Source organism: Podarcis cretensis (assembly GCF_951804945.1).
Source record: "Podarcis cretensis genome assembly, chromosome: 6".
Lineage (NCBI taxonomy): Eukaryota > Metazoa > Chordata > Lepidosauria > Squamata > Lacertidae > Podarcis > Podarcis cretensis.
In genome coordinates, this window is record NC_137175.1 from 101458492 (window position 1) to 101483585 (window position 25094).

General features: G+C 45.2%; 1 protein-coding gene across 1 annotated transcript in view; it reads left to right on the plus strand.

Moving 5' to 3' along the window:
- The first annotated feature begins 150 nt into the window (after window positions 1-150).
- The window catches only part of RAMP3 (receptor activity modifying protein 3), a 57669-nt gene continuing 32725 nt past the window's right edge, over window positions 151-25094 (plus strand). The window contains exons 1-2 of the mRNA XM_079981803.1: window positions 151-1611; window positions 16648-16677. Coding sequence (XP_079837929.1) covers window positions 1560-1611; window positions 16648-16677 — 82 coding nt within the window. The 5' untranslated portion in view covers window positions 151-1559. The remainder of the gene's footprint in view (window positions 1612-16647; window positions 16678-25094) is intronic.

Here is a 25094-nt window from a genome sequence, read left to right on the forward strand (position 1 = left end):
AGTGTTTCCTAACCTTGGGCCTCCAGCTGTTTTTGAACTACAATTCCCATCATCCCTGACCACTGGTCTTGCTAGCTAGGGATGATGGGAGTTGTAGGCCAAAAACATCTGGAGGCCCAAGGTTGGGAAACACTGCGTTAGAGCACTGCCACCTATGTGCAGCCTGTATATTTGTAAATAAGCGCAAACACTGCAAAACAACACATGCCTCCAGCAATTTATTTGCAGACAAAACTAAACCTGAGTAAGCACTGCCCCCTCTGAAGTTCTCATAGCACAACAATGGTGGGAAATGTAACAGTCTTAAAAGGCGCATCAATGAAAACATATACAAACCTCACCCAAACTGCAAACATGTACATTTTAAAAAAATAGATCAACAACAGCCCTTGTAATGGAAAACCGCAGGGAGAGAACAGGGAAATTTGAAGGGCAGTTTTCTGGCAAGATCCCAGCTATTCAAAGAAATAAAAAATATATACTGGGGGTAGTGCAAGCCCCTTGCAGAAATCAAAGTCTCTGTATCATGTTCACTGCAGCTCTTAAATCCACAGGAAATTGCTTTCCTTGGCACCTCTGACCCCTGCCCAAATATTAGTCACCGGACTGAAACTATTTTTTAAAAGGACAGTCCTTTACTCAATATGTGTTGTTCATCAATGTGCTGACAAGCCCTTTTTAAAACAACAACAGCAACCCCTCTACAGTATTTTAAATTTTCCTTGAAGTTGATTCTTTAATGCCCCTAACAGGTTTGTTGCAAACAGGTGTTAGCATACCAACTCATCCCACAGTGATAAATCACGATGTTGTCAGAAGACCTCCGCCCTCGTCCTCTGGCAAGCTACATTGAGATAAGTTCATCTCACGGCTGAGAGGACAAAGTTGTCGGAGAGCTATCTTGTGACGACTGCAACTGCCCTCCACTTTGCCCAAGAGAGAGAGAAAGAGAAGGAGAGAGAGAGAGCACACCCCTTCACAGGGAAGAGCCACCCAGCTCTCTTCTTCCTCCTGCTGTCCTTTTCTGGCTGCATGTGTAGATGATAGATAGATAGATAGATAGATAGATAGATAGATAGATAGATAGATAGATCGATCTCCGCATCCCGTGAGCAGACATCTCTCCTGGTTGTGCCTGGGAGGTCCGCTTCCAGCTGCACTTTCCTCCCCCACCCCCCCGATCCTAGAATAGCTGCGACATCCTCATCCTTCTCCCGCTAAAGCAGCCTGGGGGCTGGGGGAGGAGAAAGCAGCGAGGAAAAGCCATTGCGAGCAGACGGAGGGCAGTGGCTCCTGCTGCTGCTGCCATCTCGGTGATGGGAGGAGCAGAAGGGTGGGATTTTGTGCAAGGAAGAGCCCCCTCTCCTCGCCCAGCTGCCGCCAATACCAAGTTGCTGCTCGGGACTTGATGTTGTGGAAGGAAGAACAGACTCCCTGTGAGAAAAGGGGCTTGGTAAAAGGAATTGAGGGCTGCTCCAGAACCGCCTCTTTTCATCCCCAATGTGTGCTGCTTCTCCCCAAAATTGCGGGCTGCGCTTATTGCTCTTGAAAGATTCAGGATGGAGATTCATGCTTTATGGCTGGTGCAACATCTTCTCTTTGCGCTGTGGGGTAAGTACATGCTGCTGCTATTCATTTCAGCGATCCTGTCAATGAAAGGAATGCTGGTTCTCTTTTGTAGCCGATTTCATGGTTAATATCCCTCCCCTTCTCCCTGGAATTGCACAGCTTCTCCAGGAGTCCTGCTAACGAAGAAAAACAAAGAGTTTGCTAAAGTCTTCTTGTGGGTACTTTAAAATTCCTCTCTGGGAATGTTCTGATCTTGTTTGAAGAAACAAGGCAATTCCATGGGCATAGGAGCCAACTCCTAGGGATCAAGGTCTCTTCGCTTCCCCCATAAAATATTTGAGGGGGCCAGCCCCCCCATTGCTGGGCATTGCCATTCAAAGGGTGTGTCTTGTGATCAGTTATGTGAGGCGAGGCTTACCTGCATCCCCTGTTTTATTTAAGCTGGCACCTCAGCATGGAGGTGAATAGGAAATGGTTTTCTTACATGCTAGAAGAACAATAATAAAGTATTTCGAGAAATACAATGCACCCCCACTCTTCTCCAGCTTTTTTCTCCAATTGCTTCTGTTGGCAATGTTTCTAGCAGCCTGCATTCTCCAAGAGTGGGATGTTTGTAGGCGGACTCACTGCAAAAGCAGAAAGCTGGTATTGGGAGAGGACTCAGGTCTCTAGAACTTTTGCATGCCCCTCCAGGGCTACGGTAGATCAAAGGGCCTTAACTTTAATTGCGTTCCAGTGGAAATTTGGTGCAGTCAATCATATCAACATTCTCACACAGAATTAACATTCAGGGAGGGTTGCTGAATCATTGAAGCTGCAACCATGTTGTATATATAAAGAAAAAGTGAAGGCCCACCCCCAGTCAAAACTCACATGCTCCAAAGAAAGCCCTTTCTCCAAATCAAATCATTAACACTCTGTGGCTGATTTATTTAGCAGTTTATCTCCTTGGTCCAGAACATGCCTGTAGATTAACTCCAAATCAGTCAAAATCTTAAACTACAGAAGAACTTCTGCTCATAATGGCTGAGTCGGAAGGTTACCGATAGGCAAAGCGCTTGAACTCAGCACCTCCTGCTTCCTGGATTCCGTTTGGAACTGAGAGCCAGGTATCAGGTGAACTGCGAGTGTAGCTCCCCCCCCCCCAACCCTGGGGGAGGCTTGCAAGCACAATTACCCTCAATATCCTTGTTTATATTCAGTGAAGCGATCCCCGCAAATGCGGGTGTGCCTCCACTATGGCAGTTAGCACCGGAAGTCACACACTGCAGACATCTTAAGCCTTCCCCCCCAAGGGCTTTACAATGTTTATCTCATTTAATCTTGTGCCAGACTTGGGAATTGGTAAAGGGCTGCCTATTTAGGGCCATTTTAAACATTGCAGAAAGACAAACTTAGGTTGGCCTGGGTGTGAACCCTAAGCAGGATGGTGGCACTTATTGCCGCTCCATGACATTTGTTTCTGTAATATTTACGCATTACATTTAGCTGTGTGTTTTAATGTCTTACTTTAAATGCCCCCCCCCCCACTGTAATGTGGAAGCTGAGTACAAGTTCTGGTTGTTTTATCATCTGGGTTAGCTGAAACATACAGTGGTACCTTGGGTTAAGAACTTAATTTGTTCTGGAGGTCTGTTCTTAACCTGAAACTGTTCTTAACCTGAAGCACCACTTTAGCTGATGGAGCCTCCTGCTGCCACTGCGCCACCGCTGCACGATTTCTGTTCTCATCCTGAAGCAAAGTTCTTAACTCAAGGTAATATTTCTGGGTTAGCGGAGTCTGTAACCTGAAGTGTATGTAACCCGAGGTACCACTGTAATTATTCTTATGAATTCTAGCTACCTTTAAATTAGAAACTTGTCCAATTGCCTTCATAATTATTTCTGCATCTATTTTCGTAGGCTAGCTGGTCACTGGTGGCTGTTTTTGACTTGGCTTTTTTCATAGTAAATAAGTCATAATGAAAGCCAGAAGAAGTGCTTTATTTGTCTTCATGGCGGGTCATCTCTCTAAGGGCAGGGATTTGCTTACAACTCTTTCCCCTTCCTCTCCCCCCCCCCCTCCTTTGAAAGCAAACATCTGCTCCACAAGTGAGATAAGTATCTCTGGGGAACCGAGACTGTTCAATCCTGTTTCTTTTTTTAAAAATAAAATCTTCTCTTCTTCTCTCTCCTCTATTATCAATTAGTGAGAGATCTTTGTTCCACCTAAACGCTTCCCATGGGCTGCTCTCTTGCACAACTGATGACTAGAGATGCAGACCTAAATGAAATTAAAAATTAAAAACCAAATTTTCATTATAAATGGTGCAAACACATTTGTGCTTGTTTGGACATATATACAATAATGCTAATATTTCCTTGCCATTTCTTTTTAAAACACACACAAAAAAATCATACGCAAATGTGTCCATCCATTTGGGAGGGGGGGGAATCCAACGTTGACTAGGAATAGTTTAAAAAGAATAATTGCAAAGCAGTTGTGCTTGGCCAATTTCTTCCTCACCCTGGGCCATTTCATACACTAAAAATAAATACAAATCTTAGTCACAAACCTACAAAATGCAACATGAATGAGACAAATGTGTCTGAAATATGTGCATCATGCAGGTATACTCACCAGAGACACACAATTAGGTGCAGCTCACAGGAAAGTGAACACACAGGAAATCCAAGTTTGTTCCTATGTATTGTGTAGAGTGACACCCCCACCCCCCAAAATTAACCAAGCAACACAACAGACATGTAGGACTGTATTGTTGACAGAGTTTCATAGGGTTCTATGTCTCCAGCCTCAAAGCAGCATCACACACCTCTCACCTCCATTCTGATCATCTGTCATTTTGCTTGGCAACAAGTTTAGTGAAAGTGCTGCCTTGAGCAATGAGTGTTCGTCTGTGGTTGGCCCGCATGACCTGTGCCAGCCTTTCCTTCCAAATTATTTGGCCATTCTGGCTTGGTCTTATGGAAATTGTAGTCTATTACATCTGGAAGACACCAGATTGGGGAAGGTTGCCCTCCTAAAAATGGAAAGTGAGCAAGCCCCCGTGCTAAAGCCACAGCACCCTCCATCCACCACTTGACCTTAGGTTTGGCAGCTAGGGGCCAGTGGGTACTTCTTAGGAGCTGGATTTGGCCCTGGGGTTTCAGCTACTGACCCAAACCTATAAAGTCCGGATGGATCAAAGTGTGCTGTGAGTACAATTTTGTTGTTGTTGTTTAGTCGTTTAGTCGTGTCCGACTCTTCGTGACCCCATGGACCAGAGAACGCCAGGCACTCCTGTCCTCCACTGCCCCCCGCAGCTTGGTCAGACTCATGCTGGTAACCTCGAAAACACTATCCAACCATCTTGTCCTCTGTCGCCCCCTTCTCCTTGTGCCCTCCATCTTTCCCAACATCAGGGTCTTCTCCAGGGAGTCTTCTCTTCTCATGAGGTGGCCAAAGTACTGGAGCCTCAGCTTCACAATCTGTCCTTCCAGTGAGCACTCAGGGCTGATTTCCTTCAGAATGGAGAGGTTTGATCTTCTTGCAGTCCATGGGACTCTCAAGAGTCTCCTCCAGCACCATAATTCAAAAGCATCAATTCTTCGGCGATCAGCCTTCTTTATGGTCCAGCTCTCACTTCCATACATCACTACTGGGAAAACCATAGCTTTAACTATACGGACCTTTGTTGGCAAGGTGATGTCTTTGTTGGCAAGGTGATGACCTTGAGCCAGACATCCTGGAGAGTGAAGTCAAATGGGCCTTAGAAAGCACTGCAAATAACAAGGCCAGTGGAAGTGATGGTATTCCAGCTGAACTATTTAAAATTTTAAAAGATGATGCTGTTAAGGTGCTACACTCAATATGCCAGCAAGTTTGGAAAACTCAGCAGTGGCCAGAAGATTGGAGAAGATCAGTCTACATCCCAATCCCAAAGAAGGGCAGTGCCAAAGAATGCTCCAACTATCGCACAATTGCACTAATTTCTCACGCTAGCAAGGTTATGCTTAAAATTCTACAAGGAAGGCTCAAGCAGTATGTGGACCGAGAACTCCCAGAAGTGCAAGCTGGATTTAGAAGAGGCAGAGGAACCAGAGACCAAATTGCAAACATGCGCTGGATTATGGAGAAAGCTAGAGAGTTCCAGAAAGACATTTACTTCTGCTTCATTGACTATGCAAAAGCCTTTGACTGTGTCGACCATGGCAAACTATGGCAAGTTCTTAAAGAAATGGGAGTGCCTGATCACCTCATCTGTCTCCTGAGAAATCTCTATGTGGGACAAGAAGCTACAGTTAGAACTGGATATGGAACAACTGACTGGTTCAAAATTGGGAAAGGAGTACGACAAGGCTGCATTTTGTCTCCCTGCTTATTTAACTTATATGCAGAATTCATCATGCGAAAGGCTGGGCTGGATGAATCCCTAGCCGGAATTAAGATTGCCGGAAGAAATATCAACAACCTCAGATATGCAGATGACACAACCTTGATGGCAGAAAGTGAGGAGGAATTAAAGAACCTTTTATTGAGGGTGAAAGAGGAGAGTGCAAAATATGGTCTGAAGCTCAACATCAAAAAAACGAAGATCATGGCTACTGGTCCCATCACCTCCTGGCAAATAGAAGGGGAAGAAATGGAGGCAGTGAGAGATTTTACTTTCTTGGGCTCCATGATCACTGCAGATGATGACAGCAGCCACGAAATTAAAAGACGCCTGCTTCTTGGGAGAAGGGCAATGACAGGCCTAGACAGCATCTTGAGAAGTAGAGACATCACCTTGCCAACAAAGGTCCGTATAGTTAAAGCTATGGTTTTCCCAGTAGTGATGTATGGAAGTGAGAGCTGGACCATAAAGAAGGCTGATCGCCGAAGAATTGATGCTTTTGAATTATGGTGCTGGAGGAGACTCTTGAGAGTCCCATGGACTGCAAGAAGATCAAACCTCTCCATTCTGAAGGAAATCAGCCCTGAGTGCTCACTGGAAGGACAGATTGTGAAGCTGAGGCTCCAGTACTTTGGCCACCTCATGAGAAGAGAAGACTCCCTGGAGAAGACCCTGATGTTGGGAAAGATGGAGGGCACAAGGAGAAGGGGGCGACAGAGGACGAGATGGTTGGATAGTGTTTTCGAGGTTACCAGCATGAGTCTGACTAAGTTGCGGGGGGCAGTGGAGGACAGGAGTGCCTGGCGTTCTCTGGTCCATGGGGTCACGAAGAGTCGGACACGACTAAACGACTAAACAACAACAAATGGAAATCTTTGTATGAAATGTTCCTTTCATATCTCCAATTTTCTTGAACAGATCTCTGGTTCTTCCCATTCTATTGCTTTCCTCTATTTCTTTGCATTGCTTGTTTAAGAAGGTCTTCTTGTCTCTCCTTGCTATTCTTTGGAAATCTGCATTCAATTTCCTGTATGTTTCACGATCTCCCTTGCATTTTGCTTGCCTTCTCTCCCCCGCTATTTCTAAGGCCTCATTGGACAGCCACTTTGCTTTCTTGCATTTCCTTTTCATTGGGATGGTTTTCGTTGCTGCCTCCTGTATAATGTTACGAGCCTCCATCCATAGTTCTTCAGGCACTCTGTCCACCAAATCTAAATCCTTAAATCTGTTCCTCACTTCCACTGTGTATTCATAAGGGATTTGACTTAGATTGTATCTTACCGGCCCAGTGGTTTTTCCTACTTTCTTCAGTTTAAGCTTGAATTTTGCTATAAGAAGCTGATGATCTGAGCCACAGTCAGCTCCAGGTCTTGTTTTTGCTGACTGTATAGAGCTTCTCCATCTTTGGCTGCAGAGAATATAATCAATCTGATTTCGATGCTGCCCATCTGGTGATGTCCATGTGTAGAGTCGTCTCTTGTGTTGTTGGAAAAGCGTGTTTGTGATGACCAGCTTGTTCTCTTGACAGAACTCGATTAGCCTTTGCCCTGCTTCGTTTTGATCTCCAAGGCCAAACTTGCCAGTTGTTCCTTTTATCTCTTGACTCCCTACTTTAGCATTCCAATCCCCTATAATGAGAAGAACATCCTTCTTTGGTGTCACTTCTATAAGGTGTTGTAAGTCTTCATAGAATTGGTCAATTTCAGTTTCTTCAGCACCAGTAGTTGGTGCATAAACTTGGATTACTGTGATGTTAAAAGGTCTGCCTTGGATTCGTATCGAGATCATTCTATCATTTTTGAGATTGCATCCCAGTACAGCTTTTGCCACTCTTTTGTTGACTATGAGGGCCACTCCATTTCTTTTACGGGTTTCTTGCCCACAGTAGTAGATATGATGGTCATCCGAACTGAATTCACCCATTCCCGTCCATTTTAGTTCACTGATGCCCAGGATGTCAATATTTATTCTTGCCATCTCATTTTTGACCACCTCCAACTTACCCATGTTCATGGTTCTTACATTCCAGGTTCCTATGCAATATTTTTCTTTACAGCATTGGACTTTCCTTTCGCTTCCAGGCATATCCGCAACTGAGCGTCCTTTCGGCTTTGGCCCAGCCGCTTCATCAGCTCTGGATCTACTTGTACTTGCCCTCCGCTCTTCCCCAGTAGCATGTTGGACGCCTTCCGACCTGAGGGGCTCATCTTCCAGCGTCATAACTTTTATATGCCTGTTGTCTTTGTCCATGGAGTTTTCTTGGCAGGGATACTGGAGTGGCTTGCCGGTTCCTCCTCCAGGTGGATCACGTTTGGTCAAAACTCTCCACTATGACCTGTTCATCTTGGGTGCCCTGCTCGGCATAGTTCATAGCTTCTCTGAGTTCTTCAAGCCCCTTCGCCACGGCAAGGCAGTGATCCATGAAGGGGGTGAGTACAATTAACAGCAGCCAAATACCTGCAGGGTAGAGTGAGCTCAAGCCTACAAGGCATTTCTCTCTCTAAAGGACACAGGAGCAGCCTATCGCTCCCAGAAGGCCATTGATAAATTTGAACAGGCCGAAGTCTGCTTGACCCAAGAGTGGTGTTCTATGAAAACCTGAACAGGAAGCACACATTATAAGAATTCCTAAAAGTACATTATGAAGGACTGCTATTGATGCTGAATTAGCTCTCTTCAGTTTAGTGTTCTTACTGGAACAGTGAATTCAGTATCCAATTTGTCAGGGATTTAATGTTTTGAATTGCTTTTAGTGTAGCTTAAACTATGCTGCAGCTCAGCAGGCTCAGTGCCAATGACTCATTTTAATAGACTAAAGTATCCCTGAGCAGATGCAGAGTGCATTTTTCTCACCACTATCCCTCCCAGTTTGGTGTCATCTGCAAATGTGACAAGCATCTCCTCAGTTCCTTCACCCAAGTCATTTATAAAGACATTGAACAACAACGGGCCCAGGGACCCCACTTGTCACTTTTTTCCAGGATGATAAAGGTAAAGGTAAAGGTACCCCTGCCCGTACGGGCCAGTCTTGACAGACTCTGGGGTTGTGCGCCCATCTCACTTAAGAGGCCAGGGGCCAGCGCTGTCCGGAGACACTTCCGGGTCACGTGGCCAGCGTGACATCGCTGCTCTGGCCCGAGCCCGAGCCCGAGCCGCACACGGAAACGCCGTTTACCTTCCCGCTGGTAAGCGGTCCCTATTTATCTACTTGCACCCGGAGGTGCTTTCGAACTGCTAGGTTGGCAGGCGCTGGGACCGAGCAGCGGGAGCGCACCCCGCCGCAGGGATTCGAACCGCCGACCTTTCGATCGGCAAGCCCTAGGCGCTGAGGCTTTAACCCACAGCGCCACCTGCGTCCCATTCCTTATCATCCAGGATGATAAGGAACCATTAATGAGTAGTCTTTGGGTTTGGTTAGCCAACCAGTTTCAAATGCACCTTACAGTTACCTCATTTAGCCCACATACCAGCTTCCTCACAAAAATATCATGGAAGAGTTTGTCAGAAGCCTTATTGAAATCAAGATACACTGAGTCCACAGTATTCTGCTGATCCACCAAGCTTGTAACTGCATTGAAAAGAAAAAAGAGATTCGCCTGGCTTGGCTTGTTTTCGAGAAACCCATGTTGGATCTTAGTAATCACAGCATCCTTTTCTAAGTGCTCACAGACTTTATTTATCTGTTCTAGGAACTTTCCTGGAATTGATGTAGTTACCTAGGTCTTCTGTTTTTCCCTTTTGAAGATGGGGACATCATTTGCCCTGGAGATTTGAGTTCAATTAAACTAGCCTGGTGTTCTTAGGCCACTCCTTTTCCTATCTTGAGCTGCAGCTCTCTCCTTTCTTCATTTATGTTGTTTTTACCAGGCTGAGCACTGCTTCGCTTTTGGGTGAGCAGCTCTGCCTTCTCTCTGTCACCCAATAGCATTTCTCCATTCTTCTCCATTCAAAGGAATCTCCTACTTTGGTTTTCGAACGGAATCCATTCCGGAAGTCTGTTTGACTTCCAAAAACATTAGAAAACGAAGGTGCATCTTCTGATTGGCTGCAGGAGCTTCCTGAACTCAGTCGGAACCCGCGGAAGCCACACCAGACATTCGGCTTCCAAAAAACATTCACAAATAGGAACACTCACTTCTGGGTTTGCGGCATTCGGGAGCCAAAACGTCTGATTACCAAGGCGTTCGACAACCAAGGTATGACTGTACTTGCTTTTTCTTTCTCTTGCTTCAAACATAGCTGAAGAAACATTTTTTATCAGTTTTAGCCTCTTTTGCAAGCCTGAGCTCATTCTGCACTTTAGCCTGCCTGACCTTTACCCTGCAACTGTTGGCTACTTGTGTATATTCCTCCTTTGTGATTTCCCCTTTCTTCCATTTCTTATATATGCCTTTCTTAAATTTCAGCTCATCTGTAAGCTTCTTATGCAATTTTCAAGGGTGCCCCTCACTTTTCTTTTTTGTTGGAATTGTCTGCATTTATGCTTTCAATATTATACATTTATACGTTTCCTGCTTGGCAGGGGGTTGGACTCGATGGCCCTTGTGGTCTCTTCCAACTCTATGATTCTATGATTTAAGAAACTCCTATCTATCCTGGACTACATTCTCTTTGAGTATTTCTGACCATGGGATATCACCCAGTAGCTCTTTAAGATTTTTGAAATCAGCCTCCTTAAAGACGAGAGTGCATGCTCCCCCCCCCCAGGTCAGCTTGGAAAGCTTGATGCCCAATGCTGTTGGCATCTTCACTTAGGAAAAATAGATCCAGATATTGGAAGTTATCCAGGCAAACCAATGTGGGCAAGCGGCAATGCTTTTTTACAGTCAGGCAGGGCTCTATTTCTGAGAGAATGGACAAGGAAGTATGGTACATCCTAGGCTTGCTTCCCAGCCCCAATTTGTCCTGTTAATCCATCTTTTTGTTTCCCCACATTAGCTACTCTTATTGGTGCCAGTCATTTTTTTCACTCCCGTAGATTTGTGAGGGCTTCCGTTTACAGCATACATCCTTGCTTTGTGCAGTGCTTTTGTTTCCCCTGTTAACTTCACTTACCTCATTTCCTCTGTTCTTTACACATCATGTTATGATTGTTCTCCCTATTTTCCCACTGCAGGCTACTTTGCTCCTAAAGTGGGCAATGAGTAATGGAACAAAAAAGAACCTTCCAAACTAGACAGAAATGGGAATCTTTTTTATTGTGTTTGTTTTGTTGACATAATTATTTTAGTTTGTGTGCCTCTTATAAAAATGAGGACTTTGATTTTAACTTTATTTTTAGTGCTTCCATTTTCAGGACTAACCACGTCTGCAGCACGCATGTATACCCTCCAGCCTTTTGTGACAAAAAATCAGGGCAACCCACCACCACCTATCTTCACTGACCACTTCCTCGCCTGCCCTCCCTCCCTCCCTCCCTCCTCTTACCTTTGCTGTCTTCATCCTCCTGAAGTGGCCTCCATGAGACGCTGCGCAACCTAGAGTGGCCTCCAGCAGATCACACCAGGCCATATGGCTTCGGTAGAGGCTGCCTGGCCTAGAGCATCCTCCATGAAGCTTGTGCCAGGCCGTGTTGTGTCAGGAGAAGTGGTGTGGCCTGGAGTGGCCCCTGGGAAAATTGGGGCATCCCGGATTGGTATCAGAAGCCAGGGCAGCTTCTGTAAATTCGGGGTGTCCCAATTAAATCGGGACACTTGAAGGTTCTGCACATGTGGCAAATATTACCTGAAGTATTGTAGTATATGTGACTTGGTATATATGACTTTTCAATGATAAGGCATGCGTGTCTGTACAAGTCATTTGTGACACACCCATTTGTTAATACACAAATCCCTGGCACTTGGTGATGTGGCTCACTAGCTGCCATTCTTTTTAAATTTCCTTCATGTTCCTCAAAGACCTATGCCAGGTCATACAGTGGCTGAAATTGTGAATGGAAAAGTTGACCCATCTCCTTAGGTAGGGTTGCCATATTTCAAATAGTAAAATTCCTGACACCCACAAAGTTGAGGGGTTTTTTGTTTTTGTTTTTTGAAACCGCCAAAATTGTTTCCTCCGCTTTTTCTGTCGGGGCTTCCCTGACATTTTGGCAATTCAACAAAATTCCCTCAACACCATTTTTACACCAGAAATCCAGGACATATCAGGAATTTTCCTGACGTATGGCAAACCTTAGGGGGCCTTTGGCAAGCCATTGTTCTCTCTGCCCCATCCCTTACCTGCTCTGCACACAGTGAGGATAATACTGAACATCTAGCTCACTGGGTTCTTGTAAAAATTACCAAAGTAATGGATGAAGTGCATTGAATAAAATGCTATATTATGCTGGAACTACCTGCTATCAAGACAAATCACACATGGACAGACAATCCACCATTTTTTATTCCCCCTGACTTTGAATAGGATAAATTGTGTATTTGGTTTTAGTCTGCAATGTTTCTGAGTAACACGTTGTTCTGGCCTTCTTTTTCACCTCCCTGATGGTGGGAAAGGGGGCAGTAGGGGAGGAAGGGCTATGGAGATCTCATGAGCACATCAGATGCATAAGGGAGAAGGGCCATCAGCTCTGCCTCCAACAAGATGTGTCCTGTCCCCAAACCTTTATTTACTTGATTTCTCTGTTGGTTTACACATACATGCTCCCAGGTTCCACCCCTGAGAATATCTTCTCATTGTTTCTGCCCTCATCTTGCTTTCTCATTTCCACCTCCCATTCCCTGGCCCTGCTCCATTCACCAGCCTCTCTCTGGCTGTCCAATCCCCACATCTTATTATTTTCTTGCAGGGGATAAGAAGTGTAAGGGGACGCGGGTGGCGCTGTGGTCTAAACCAGTGAGCCTCTTGGGCTCGCTGATCAGAAGGTTGGTGGTTTGAATCTGCTTGATGGGGTGAGCTCCCGTTGTTTTCCCCCAGCTCCTGCCAACCTAGCAGTTCGAAAGCACATCAGTGTAAGTAGATAAATAAGTACCATTGCAGTGGGAAGGTAAATGGTGTTTCCGTGCGCTCTGGCTTTTGTCACGGTCCTCTGTGCTCCAGTGGTGGTTTAGACCTGCTGGCCACATGATCCGGAAAGCTGTCTGTGGACAAACGCCAGCTCCCTTGGTCTGAAAAGCGAGATGAGCACCACACCCCATAATTGCCGTTGACTAGACATACCCGTATGGGGTCCTTTACCTTTTACTTTTTACCTCAGTTTAGTTTTCCACACCAAGCCAAGCTGTGTGCATAGGAACTCCTATCATCCCTGGGTCATGTCTAGGGCTCTGGCTCCTTGTTCTCAGGTCATGGATTCAGATGATATGTCAGACTTGGAGCAGAATGTGCCCTTTGAGCCAGTTTGACATGCCTGCCTCCTCAGGAATCCCAGTACCAGAGGAGCACATGATGGCAGCTCTTCTGCAGTCAGATGAAGTTCATAGACTTCCACTTCCTCTGCTCCACTGGGCCAGTGGCTCTGAAACAGGCTGGATCGCCTCAAGAATTGGACTCATCGGAATTGGGGCTAGCTGCTCAAAGGAAGCTGTCAACCTATTAAAGAGGCTCATCCACACCTCGGATGTGTCTCCCTAAGTGTGCTGCCTGTCAGCTGTGGGCTTCCCCCCCTACTTGCTTAAAATTGTGCTACTCCTTTGGCTTCAGCTTTCTGTAAGGAGCATCTGCTTCAGTTTCCATACCTATCTAGGGGGGGGGGTGTTAAATGCTCTCATGCTGCAGTGTCAATTAAAGAGACATCTGGCACGTTAATTCAGATTGCTATTGTTAAAATTAGCACTTTAATTAAGAAGCTTGAACTTTATTATGATCATTTAGCAAGTAGATTGCTACTGAAATTTCCAGCACATGTTACTACATTTTAATCTTTAGCGATACTTAATTCAGTTGAATTTAATGGAATCAATTTACATTGGAATATTTGGACAGAACTGCTTTGGAAACTCATACCTAGGGCTGAGGAAATAACTTTGCTTTCCCTTTTTTAACATTCTGGTCAACTCCGGGACTCATTATGGTGTCACAAGCTCCAAGTGGAATATTTCTAACAGATCTGAAGGTCTTGATGCTGATTATTATCTGATTTTATTAAGCAGATTCAAAAAATGTTTCCCTTCAGGCTCTTTCTGTACTACTTTGCTACCGCCCAACCAGGGGAAAGTGTTTCCTAGAGACCTGAACGCATCATGCCAAATCAAATTACAAGTTCTATGGCTTTTGTTATACAGTTACAGCTAAATATAGGCAGGCAGAAGTGCCCGTTCCTTATAGGAAGCGGGAGGGGCTGTAGCTCATTGGAAGAGCCTCTGCTTTGTATCCTGAGGAATCTTTGGATCCACCCTGGACATCTCCAAGAAGTGCTGGGGAAAATGGTCGCCTGCAGTGCTGGAGAGATGCTGCCCCTCAGTGCAGACCATACTGAGCTAGGCAGACAACAGCTTCCTAAATTTATATTTTTCATATCTTATTTGAAGGCAGAGAGGGTGAGGGCAAGATGTTTTTTTAAAATAAAGTTTCAGATAACTTATTGGTCCCATTCACACACAACAGTAAATATTTGGCTTTGTATTACATCAGAGCTGGGAACTCATAATTTATTTCACTCAAGCAAACTGCAGTTGGGAAGTCAAGAACAAACATTGGCTTTACCTTGTGGCTTGTTAGGAACAAAACAAATCACTGAAATGTTTTTGGATATGTTAGGCCAGGAATCATTGTTTATTGCTCCCACCTGCATTGCAGCAAGAGCATAGAGGGAGCCACGTGTGTGTTTGTGGTACACCATTAAGCATGGAAACAGCTGGGAATCCTCCAGGCAAGCAGATTCTGAGTCATGCTTGAGATTCCCAGAGGGACAGGGTGGATGGTGTATGGGCACAAGCAGGTCCAGTTGTGGAGAAAAATGCTGACTAGATACAGGACTGTCAGGTCCCTGGAGGGAGAGTATTGCAAGAGTCTCAGCACCAACTTAAATCTTAAATCCCTCCTCATCTGACTTCCCCTCTGTTATGTACTGAGCTTGAATCCTAGAAAAATAGGCTGGTAGGATCCTAGAATGCAACAACCTGATTGGCCAACAGGAGCACCCAAAAGTAGTATATTTCACCACCCACCTTGCTGCAGAGGGAAGTCTTAAAAGGAGCATACTCAGGCCTGGGTATGGGTATAGCCAGAGCAGGGCTGGGGGAGAGCTCCCCCCCAATCAAGTAAGTAAATAAAAATACATAAATAAAAGTAGAAATTGTAGAAAGATTTTGACAGATTTTACTGAGCACTTGGGTTTGGGGAGCTCCAAGCTGGCAGCATTCTTGGCTCTCCATGGTGGGTGATGGCACCATTGGTGGGATTTGGATTTGGATTTGATATCCCGCTTTATCACTACCCTAAGGAGTCTCAAAGCGGCTAACATTCTCCTTTCCCTTCCTCCCCCACAACAAACACTCTGTGAGGTGAGTGGGGCTGAGAGACTTCAGAGAAGTGTGACTGGCCCAAAGTCACCCAGCAGCTGCATGTGGAGGAGCGGGGAATCGAACCCGGTTCACTAGATTACGAGTCCACCGCTCTTAACCACTACACCACACTGGCTCTCTGCCCCACTGCCCCAAGGCTGCTGCGCATGTGGTACCCAATGTCTGAAGGGGGCCTAATGAGTTGGGGACCTTGTTCAGAGTCAGAATCAAGGAGATCTCTACACCAAGAAAGAGTCCCAGAGTAAACTGTCTTTAGACTTGTTAGCAAAAACAGTTGTAAATTCAAATCAACACATTACTGTTAAACAACTAGGAATGCAGTTCAGCTTTTTTTAGGTTCTTGCTTGTTAATTCATGCAAGTCCTTCAATCTGCTTGCTCGCTATGTGAAAATTCACTAATCCAAAGATAAAGAATCATGCCCCGACCTCACTATACACTTTGCACAATCAGATATCCAAACAGCCAGTTTGCCCACTTCCTTCCTTCCTTGCTTGCTTGAGCTTTGCTGGTTTGCAGCAGCCATATTAGGGCAGAAACCATGTAGGGCTGGGAGAGAGATTCGACAAATCAGCTTTTCCTTTATCTCTCTTTTGCTGGCTGGGTGCAGCTATTTCAGGAAGAAACCATGGAGGGAGGCAGGAGAGAGATTGGACAAATCATGGATTAGAAATGTTCCCGTAGGAATCATAGAAATAGTTGACTCTTTGTGTGAATGCTCGACTAATGAACAATTTCCAAGGAACGCGTTGTGTTAGGGTAGTGGGACCATGTGCAGAGTCCAAGTACTATTCTCCCTCTGGTCCCAGAGAGCCATTTGGATAAGCAAGTTCATTAGGTAAACATTTTGCAGCTTTAGCTGCACAAGTACCTTTTGCACTTGCTTCAGTTCTCTGAAAACAGCAGACACTCTGCAAATGCAAACCACCACATAATATTTTATATACATTGAACATATATCCTTTACATAAGTTTGCACTGAAATCAAGGAGACAAACTTAATAATGAGTTTCTATTGAAATCAATAGCATGTAATGCCTCCAGGTTCATTTCTATCCAATTGTATATGATTAATTTTGTGTATATACTATATTTATTAATAATATATATATAATATAAATTCATATGTTTATATATGTTTATATACTATATTATTTTGTTTATATACTAATTTACTAATACTATAGTGTACTCCTGATAATTTTGGAATAATGGATCTCTAATAGCTACTCTTTTTCTTTCTAGTTAACGGTCTACTGACAATTGGATTAGCAGGTAAGAGGTCTAATTTGCATGTTTCTGTTTGCTCTTGTTCCTGATGTCTCTTTTATAAAGGAAACTTTCAAAGTATTGATTTCTGGTGCCTTCACTGGGCTTTTTTGATTATGTGCTGAATTAAAGAAAGATGGCAAACTGATTATATTTCAGGGTGGCAAGCTTGAAGCTTTTACATACAAACTCGAAATGTTTGCAAGAGCTGCTTTAGAAACACAATTTCCTCCCTACCTGGAAAGGTAGCATGTGTGAAGTCTGGTATGAAGTGCTCTTTATTTTTTCTATGAGTGCTGTGACTGGGAATTTGACATGTATCTCCGTATGCAAAGGAAAAAGGAAAAAGCCAACCATACTTCACAAATGAGGGTTTTCACATTTCATCCTATACAGATTTAATATGAAGCGGCCACAATGATGGGATGGATTGGTGCCATTCCCATAAACAGGTCTTCTTGCATAGAGCTGGAATGGCAAGGTTGGCCTTTGCTTGTATGGCCTCTCTTGCACATAGACACATTCACAAAGAATGATCTGGATTGTTGCATATGCTGAATCAAATGTCACTCAACAGTGACAAAAATCATACTATAAAATAAGGGGCCTGATCCTGTTGCTTTTAATGCCTGAATAGGGCAAAACAGTGACGAATCCCAGGCAGGGGTTCCGACTTGCCCCCAACATTGGGGGCGTGGTCATGTGATGCCGCCTGGTGTGCGCTGGGCGGGGGCTATCTTTGCTTCACTCGTCCCAGCTGCAGTTCTGCTCCTGGGCTCCCAGGCTGCGGCTGGGAGGAGCAAGTGCAGAGATTGCCCTCTGCACTTGTCCCAGTTACCTCCTGGCTCCTAGGCTGCTGGCCGGAGGCTGGGGCGTGCAGAGGGCACCTGGCAGTGGCAGGAAGTAATAGCCCCCTCAATATTGGAGGGGGTGCTGCCCCCTGCCCAAAAATATTGGGGGAGCTGACTTATTCAGACTTATTTATAGTGGGGTTTTTCCCTGTGTGTAGATCCACCCCCAATATAAGATAAGAAATCCTACCCTACTATAGTCTCCAGCTTCTATTAAGGCAAAAATAGACATCATTATGCATTACTTACAGATTTTGGTCAGAAACAGAGTTGTAAACCAGGAGCAGAGCAGAGCACTCTACTGCCTGAGCCTTAAGAGTTGCAGATGGCAGTAAGTAAGCCTCTTTGTGAGAGCTGTTTTGCAGTTATTACGGAAACCTATTATGGAAACTTTCAGCAATACCAGATGCGGCAGTGGAGCTGACAAACCAAGTAATTTATCGCTCTGACAGAAACAGTAATTTTGGTAAGGCTGAGGAGGAATTAAAGAACCTTTTAATGAGGGTGAAAGAGGAGAGCGCAAAATATGGTCTGAAGCTCAACATCAAAAAAACGAAGATCATGGCCACTGGTCCCATCACCTCCTGGCAAATAGAAGGGGAAGAAATGGAGGCAGTGAGAGATTTTACTTTCTTGGGCTCCATGATCACTGCAGATGGTGACAGCAGTCATGAAATTAAAAGACGCCTGCTCCTTGGGAGAAAGGCGATGGCAAACCTAGACAGCGTCTTAAAAAGCAGAGACATCACCTTGCCAACAAAGGTCCGTATAGTTAAAGCCATGGTTTTCCCAGTAGTGATGTATGGAAGTGAGAGCTGGACCATCAAGAAGGCTGATCGCTGAAGAATTGATGCTTTTGAATTATGGTGCTGGAGGAGACTCTTGAGAGTCCCATGGACTGCAAGAAGATCAAACGTATCCATTCTTAAGGAAATCATTCCTGAGTGCTCACTGGAAGGACAGATCGTGAAGCTGAGGCTCCAATACTTTGGCCACCTCATGAGAAGAGAAGACTCCCTGGAAAAGACCCTGATGTTGGGAAAGATGGAGGGCACAAGGAGAAGGGGACGACAGAGGACGAGATGGTTGGACAGTGTTCTCGAAGCTACAAACATGAGTCTGACCAAACTGCGGGAGGCAGTGGAAGACAGGAGTGCCTGGGGTGTTCTGGTCCATGGGGTCACGAAGAGTCGGACACAACTAAACGACTAAACAACAACAACAAGGGAAGGAGGAATCTGAATTTATATACACAGTGGTTGGTGTATTAACAGCAGAGTAGCTCCCCAGATGTGGAACTGATGGTAGTTACATGTAGGCCCCCCTTCATGGATCACTGCCTTGCTGTGGCGAAGGGGCTTGAATAACTCAGAGAAGCTATGAACTATGTCGAGCAGGGCACCCAAGATGGACAGGTCATAGTGGAGAGTTTTGACCAAACGTAATCCACCTGGAGGAGGAACCGGCAAGCCACTCCAGTATCCCTGCCAAGAAAACTCAATGGACAAAGACAACAGACATATAAAAGTTATGACGCTGGAAGATGAGCCCCTCAGGTTGGAAGGCGTCCAACATGCTACTGGGGAAGAGCAGAGGACAAGTACAAGTAGATTCAGAGCTGATGAAGCAGCTGGGCCAAAGCCGAAAGGATGCTCAGTTGCGGATATGCCTGGAAGCGAAAGGAAAGTCCAATGCTGTAAAGAAAAATATTGCATAGGAACCTGGAATGTAAGAACCATGAACCTTGGTAAGTTGGATGTGGTCAAAAATGAGATGGCAAGAATAAATATTGACATCCTGGGCATCAGTGAACTAAAATGGACAGGAATGGGCGAATTCAGTTCGGATGACCATCGTATCTACTATTGTGGGCAAGAATCCCATAAAAGAAATGGAGTGGCCCTCATAGTTAACAAAAGAGTGGCGAAAGCTGTACTGGGATGCAATCTCAAAAATGATAGAATGATCTCAATACGAATCCAAGGCAGACCTTTTAACATCACAGTAATCCAAGTTTATGCACCAACTACTGGTGCTGAAGAAACTGAAATTGACCAATTCTATGAAGACTTACAGCACCTTATAGAAGTGACACCAAAGAAGGATGTTTTCATCATAGGAGATTGGAATGCTAAAGTAGGGAATCAAGAGATAAAAGGAACAACTGGCAAGTTTGGCCTTGGAGATCAAAACGAAGCAGGGCAAAGGCTAATCGAGTTCTGTCAAGAGAACAAGCTGGTCATCACAAACACGCTTTTCCAATAACACAAGAGACGACTCTACACATGGACATCACCAGATGGGCAGCATCAAAATCAGATTGATTATATTCTCTGCAGCCAAAGATGGAGAAGCTCTATACAGTCAGCAAAAACAAGACCTGGAGCTGACTGTGGCTCAGATCATCAGCTTCTTATAGCAAAATTCAGGCTTAAACTGAAGAAAGTAGGAAAAACCATTGGGCTGGTAAGATACAATCTAAATCAAATCCCTTATGAATACACAGTGGAAGTGACGAACAGGTTTAAGGATTTAGATTTGGTGGACAGAGTGCCTGAAGAAATATGGATGGAGGCTCACAACATTATACAGGAGGAAGGAATGAAAACCATCCCAATGAAAAGGAAATGCAAGAAAGCAAAGTGGCTGTCCAACGAGGTCTTACAAATAGCGGGGGAGAGAAGGCAAGCAAAATGAGAGGGAGATAGTGAAAGATACAGGAAATTGAATGCAGATTTCAAAAAAATAGCAAGGAGAGACAAGAAGGCCTTCTTAAACGAGCAATGCAAAGAAATAGAGGAAAACAACAGAATGGGAAGAACCAGAGATCTGTTCAAGAAAATTGGAGATATGAAAGGAACATTTCGTACAAAGATTACCATAATAAAGGACAAAAGTGGTAAGGACCTAACAGAAGCAGAAGACATCAAGAAGAGGTGGCAAGAATACACAGAGGAATTATACCAGAAAGATATGGATGGCTCGTACACCGCAGGTAGTGTGGTTGCTGACCTTGAGCCAGACATCCTGGAGAGTGAAGTCAAATGGGCCTTAGAAAGTACTGCAAATAACAAGGCCAGTGGAAGTGATGATATTCCAGCTGAACTATTTAAAATTTTAAAAGATGATGCTGTTAAGGTGCTACACTCAATATGCCAGCAAGTTTGGAAAACTCAGCAGTGGCCAGAGGATTGGAGAAGATCAGTCTGCATCCCAATCCCAAAGAAGGGCAGTGCCAAAGAATGCTCCAACTACCGTACAATTGCACTCATTTCACACGCTAGCAAGGTTATGCTTAAAATTCTACAAGGAAGGCTCAAGCAGTATGTGGACCGAGAACTCCCAGAAGTGCAAGCTGGATTTAGAAGAGGCAGAGGAACCAGAGACCAAATTGCAAACATACGCTGTATTATGGAGAAAGCTAGAGAGTTCCAGAAAGACATCTACTTCTGCTTCATTGACTATGCAAAAGCCTTTGACTGTGTCGACCACAGCAAACTATGGCAAGTTCTTAAAGAAATGGGAGTGCCTGATCACCTCATCTGTCTCTTGAGAAATCTCTATGTGGGACAAGAAGCTACAGTTAGAACTGGATATGGAACAACTGATTGGTTCAAAATTGGGAAAGGACTACGACAAGGCTGTATATTGTCTCCCTGCTTATTTAACTTATATGCAGAATTCATCATGCGAAAGGCTGGGCTGGATGAATCCCTTGCCGGAATTAAGATTGCCGGAAGAAATATAACAACCTCAGAATGGCAGAAATTGAGTAGGAATTAAAGAACCTTTTAATGAGGGTGAAAGAGGAGAGCGCAAAATATGGTCTGAAGCTCAACATCAAAAAAACGAAGATCATGGCCACTGGTCCCATCACCTCCTGGCAAATAGAAGGGGAAGAAATGGAGGCAGTGAGAGGTTTTACTTTCTTGGGCTCCATGATCACTGCAGATGGTGACAGCAGCCACGAAATTAAAAGACTCCTGCTTTTTTGGGAGAAAAGCAATGACAAACCTAGATAGCATCTTCAAAAGCAGAGACATCACCTTGTCAACAAAGGTCCGTACAGTTTTCCCAGTATGGTTTTCCCAGTAGTGATGTATGGAAGTGAGAGCTAGACCACAAAGAAGGCCGATCGCCGAAGAATTGATGCTTTTGAATTATGGTGCTGGAGGAGACTCTTGAGAGTCCCATGGACTGCAAGAAGATCAAACCTATCCATTCTTAAGGAAATCAGCCCTGAGTGTTCACTGGAAGGACAGATCGTGAAGCTGAGGCTCCAATACTTTGGCCACCTCATGAGAAGAGAAGACTCCCTGGAAAAGACCCTGTTGTTGGGAAAGATGGAGGGCACAAGGAGAAGGGGACGACAGAGGACGAGATGGTTGGACAGTGTTCTCGAAGCTACCAGCATGAGTTTGACTAAACTGCGGGAGGCAGTGGAAGACAGAAGTGCCTGGCGTGCTCTGGTCCAGGGGGCCACGAAGAGTCGGACACGACTAAACGACTAAACAACAACAACAACATGTAGCATGTGAATTTTGCTACTAGAGGGAAGAATATTTTGGACTGTGTGTATTCCAATCTGAAGCAGGCATACAGGGCAATTTCCCTCCCCCACGTAGGTTCACCTGACCATTCTTCACTTTTTTATGTCCAAAGTATATCCCTCTTAGGAGAAGAATTCAGCCAGTTATAAAAAACAGTTAGAATCTGGCCAGAGGGCGCTTTCAGTCAGCTCCAGGATTGTTTTGAAAGTACTGATTGGAGCGTGTTTGAACATCAAAATCTGCACAGATACACAGACGCTGTACTTTCTTATGTTAAATTGTGCACTGATAATGTAACAATGGAGAGGTGCATTAGAGTCTATGGGAACTGCAAACCTGAAGTAAGGTTGGGATACTGAAAGCTTGGGATACTGCCTTCAAGGCAGGGAACATAGATATATACAGAGGGGCAAGAACAAAGCTCAGGAAAGGCATTAAGGCGGCAAAACAACAATATAAGCTTAAGGTGGAGAATTGCCTAGCCGTTAACAACACGAAACAAGTGTGGCAGGGACTGCAGCATCTAACCAACTATAAGGGCGATACGAGGAACACGGTTAAGGCCGATGATTTGTTGGCAGAGGAGCTGAACATATTCTTCGCCCACTATGAGGTAAAAAGATCAGGTATCATAGCTCCTGCCGCCAGCCTACAAACTCTCAGCCACTTATTCTATATGACCATCAAGTGAAAGCTACATTGAGGGCGGTGAATCCCAGTAAAGCTGCTGGTCCAGATGGGGTGCTGGGGATAGTGGTAAAAAATTGTGCCAATCAACTAGCAGGAGTCCTGACAAGGATTTTTAACATCTCTCTGCAAATGGCTTGTGTTCCATCATGTTTGAAAGCAGCCACCATTGTCCCAGTCCAAAGAAAACAGCAACTAACTGCCTAAATGACTACAGACTTATTGCATTAACATCTGTAGTGATGAAATGCTTTGAGAGATTGGTCCTTCAACACCTTAGGACATGCTTTCCACTGGATTTTGATAAACATCAGTTCACCTATAGGAGAAATAGGTCAACAGATGAAGCCTTTCACCTTGCAGCGAGTCATCTGGAGAGACAGGGGAATTATGTTAGAATTTCATGTTAGAATGTTGTTTATTGATTAAAGCTTGGCTTTTAATACCATCCTTCCAGACATTCTTATCAAAAAGCTGATGGAAGTAGACCTTTCTTCTACCATCTGTGACTGGATTAAATACTTATTGAGGGATCGGACACAAACAGTGAGGATTGGGCCTGTTACATCTACCTCCCTGAAGCTCAGCACTGGCACCCCACAGGGATGTGTGCCAAGTCCCTACCTCTACTTGTTGTATACATATGATAGTATTTCATCTGATCCACCCACTGTAATTATTAAGTTTGCAGATGATATTACCATAATGGGTCTAATTACAGGTGGAGATGAATCAGCGTACGGGGGGAGGTTCAAAAAGTATCTACATCCGGGTCAGCAACCTTTTTCAGCCGTGGTCTGGTCCACCGTCCCTCAGACCATGTGGTGGGCCGGACTATATTTTGAAAAAAACAAAAACAATTTCCTATGCCCCACAAATAATCTACTCATGTAAAAACACCAGGGAGGCCCCACAAACAATGCAAGGATGCATTTTAAATAAAAGGACACATTCTACGCATGTAAAAACACGCTGATTCCCCAACCGTCCGCGGGCCAGATTGAGAAGGTGATTGGGCCACATCTGGCCCTCGGACCTTAGGTTGCCTGATCTACCCTGTTAAGTTGTGGGTGAATCAGACGACACAGTGATTCTTCAAACAGCTCTTGTTTATTCAGAGGCCAGAACAGAACTGAGCTGAAGGGTTCAGTCAGCCTGCTTATATAAAGCTCCAGTACACATAATTGTAACAACTTTCTAAAACTATCCAATCACTGAACGTCACTTTTGATCCCTTATTTGCATAACTATCTACAGTATCTCCCTGCTGGCCCAGGGTGAGAGCTTCAGTACATAACACCCCTCCCCACCGAGATAAGGCATTAGTTACAATTGTAATGGTTTCTTTATATACAGCACTACACGTAATGGTTCAATTAGGCACAAAAGCATAAGTTGGGCGCTTGGAAACTCTGCCAGACTGCCAGGGAGCGGTACCCAGGTCCGGTGAGCTGCCCGATTCTTGCTGAGGCTGTGGCATGACCCTAGGTGGCGTTGAAACCAAGTCCCCTGGATCCGCTGCTCTGGGTGGAACCTCCGCAAGTGGAGTTGGCGGAATGTCAGGCACGGCAGTGGTCTGAGTCTGTGGGAAGTCCGGCAGACCCTCTGAAGCGGCTTGGTTCGGCTCCACACCGGCAGTTTGCGAGAGAGGTGTAGGTGGAGCCTCACCATCTGTAAGTGTCTGTTCCGGAACCATGAGCGCAGTTGGGGGCACCACGGTAGTGTCCAAGTCCCCAACCCTGCGCCTAAGCTGGTCTATGTGCCGGTGCCACAAACGTCCGTCTTCGAGTGCCACCTGGTATGAGCGAGGTCCAGTGACTCCCACTACTGTGGCTGGCACCCAAGGAACCCCCACAAAGTTCCAGGCAAAGATCTGGTTTCCTGGAACAAATGACTGTGGCATGTTGGCACAGCCTGGGGGTTTGGCCACGGCAAAGTCCGGGTGCAGCCAGTCGAGCGGAGACCTGAGGTGGCAGCCCATAAGCAGTTCAGCAGGACTCTGCCCTGTGGTCACTTGAGGGGTGATGTGTTCCACGAACAAGTATTCAGCAACCTGCTCGTGCCAGTCTCCCTGGTCCAGGCGTGCCAGTGCCTCTTTTGCCAAGCGCACCATTCTCTCCGCTTGCCCGCTGCTGGATGGATGAAATGGTGCTGTTAGGGCATGGCGGATGCCCAGTCACAAAAGGTATCGCTCAAAAGTGCCTGAGGTGAACTGCGGTCCCTTGTTGGAGACGAGGACATCAGGACACCCATGCGTCGCAAAGAGGCCTCACAGCACCCAGATGACTGCCTAGGTGGTGGTGGAGGGCATCAGGGCCACTTCTGGCCATTTGGA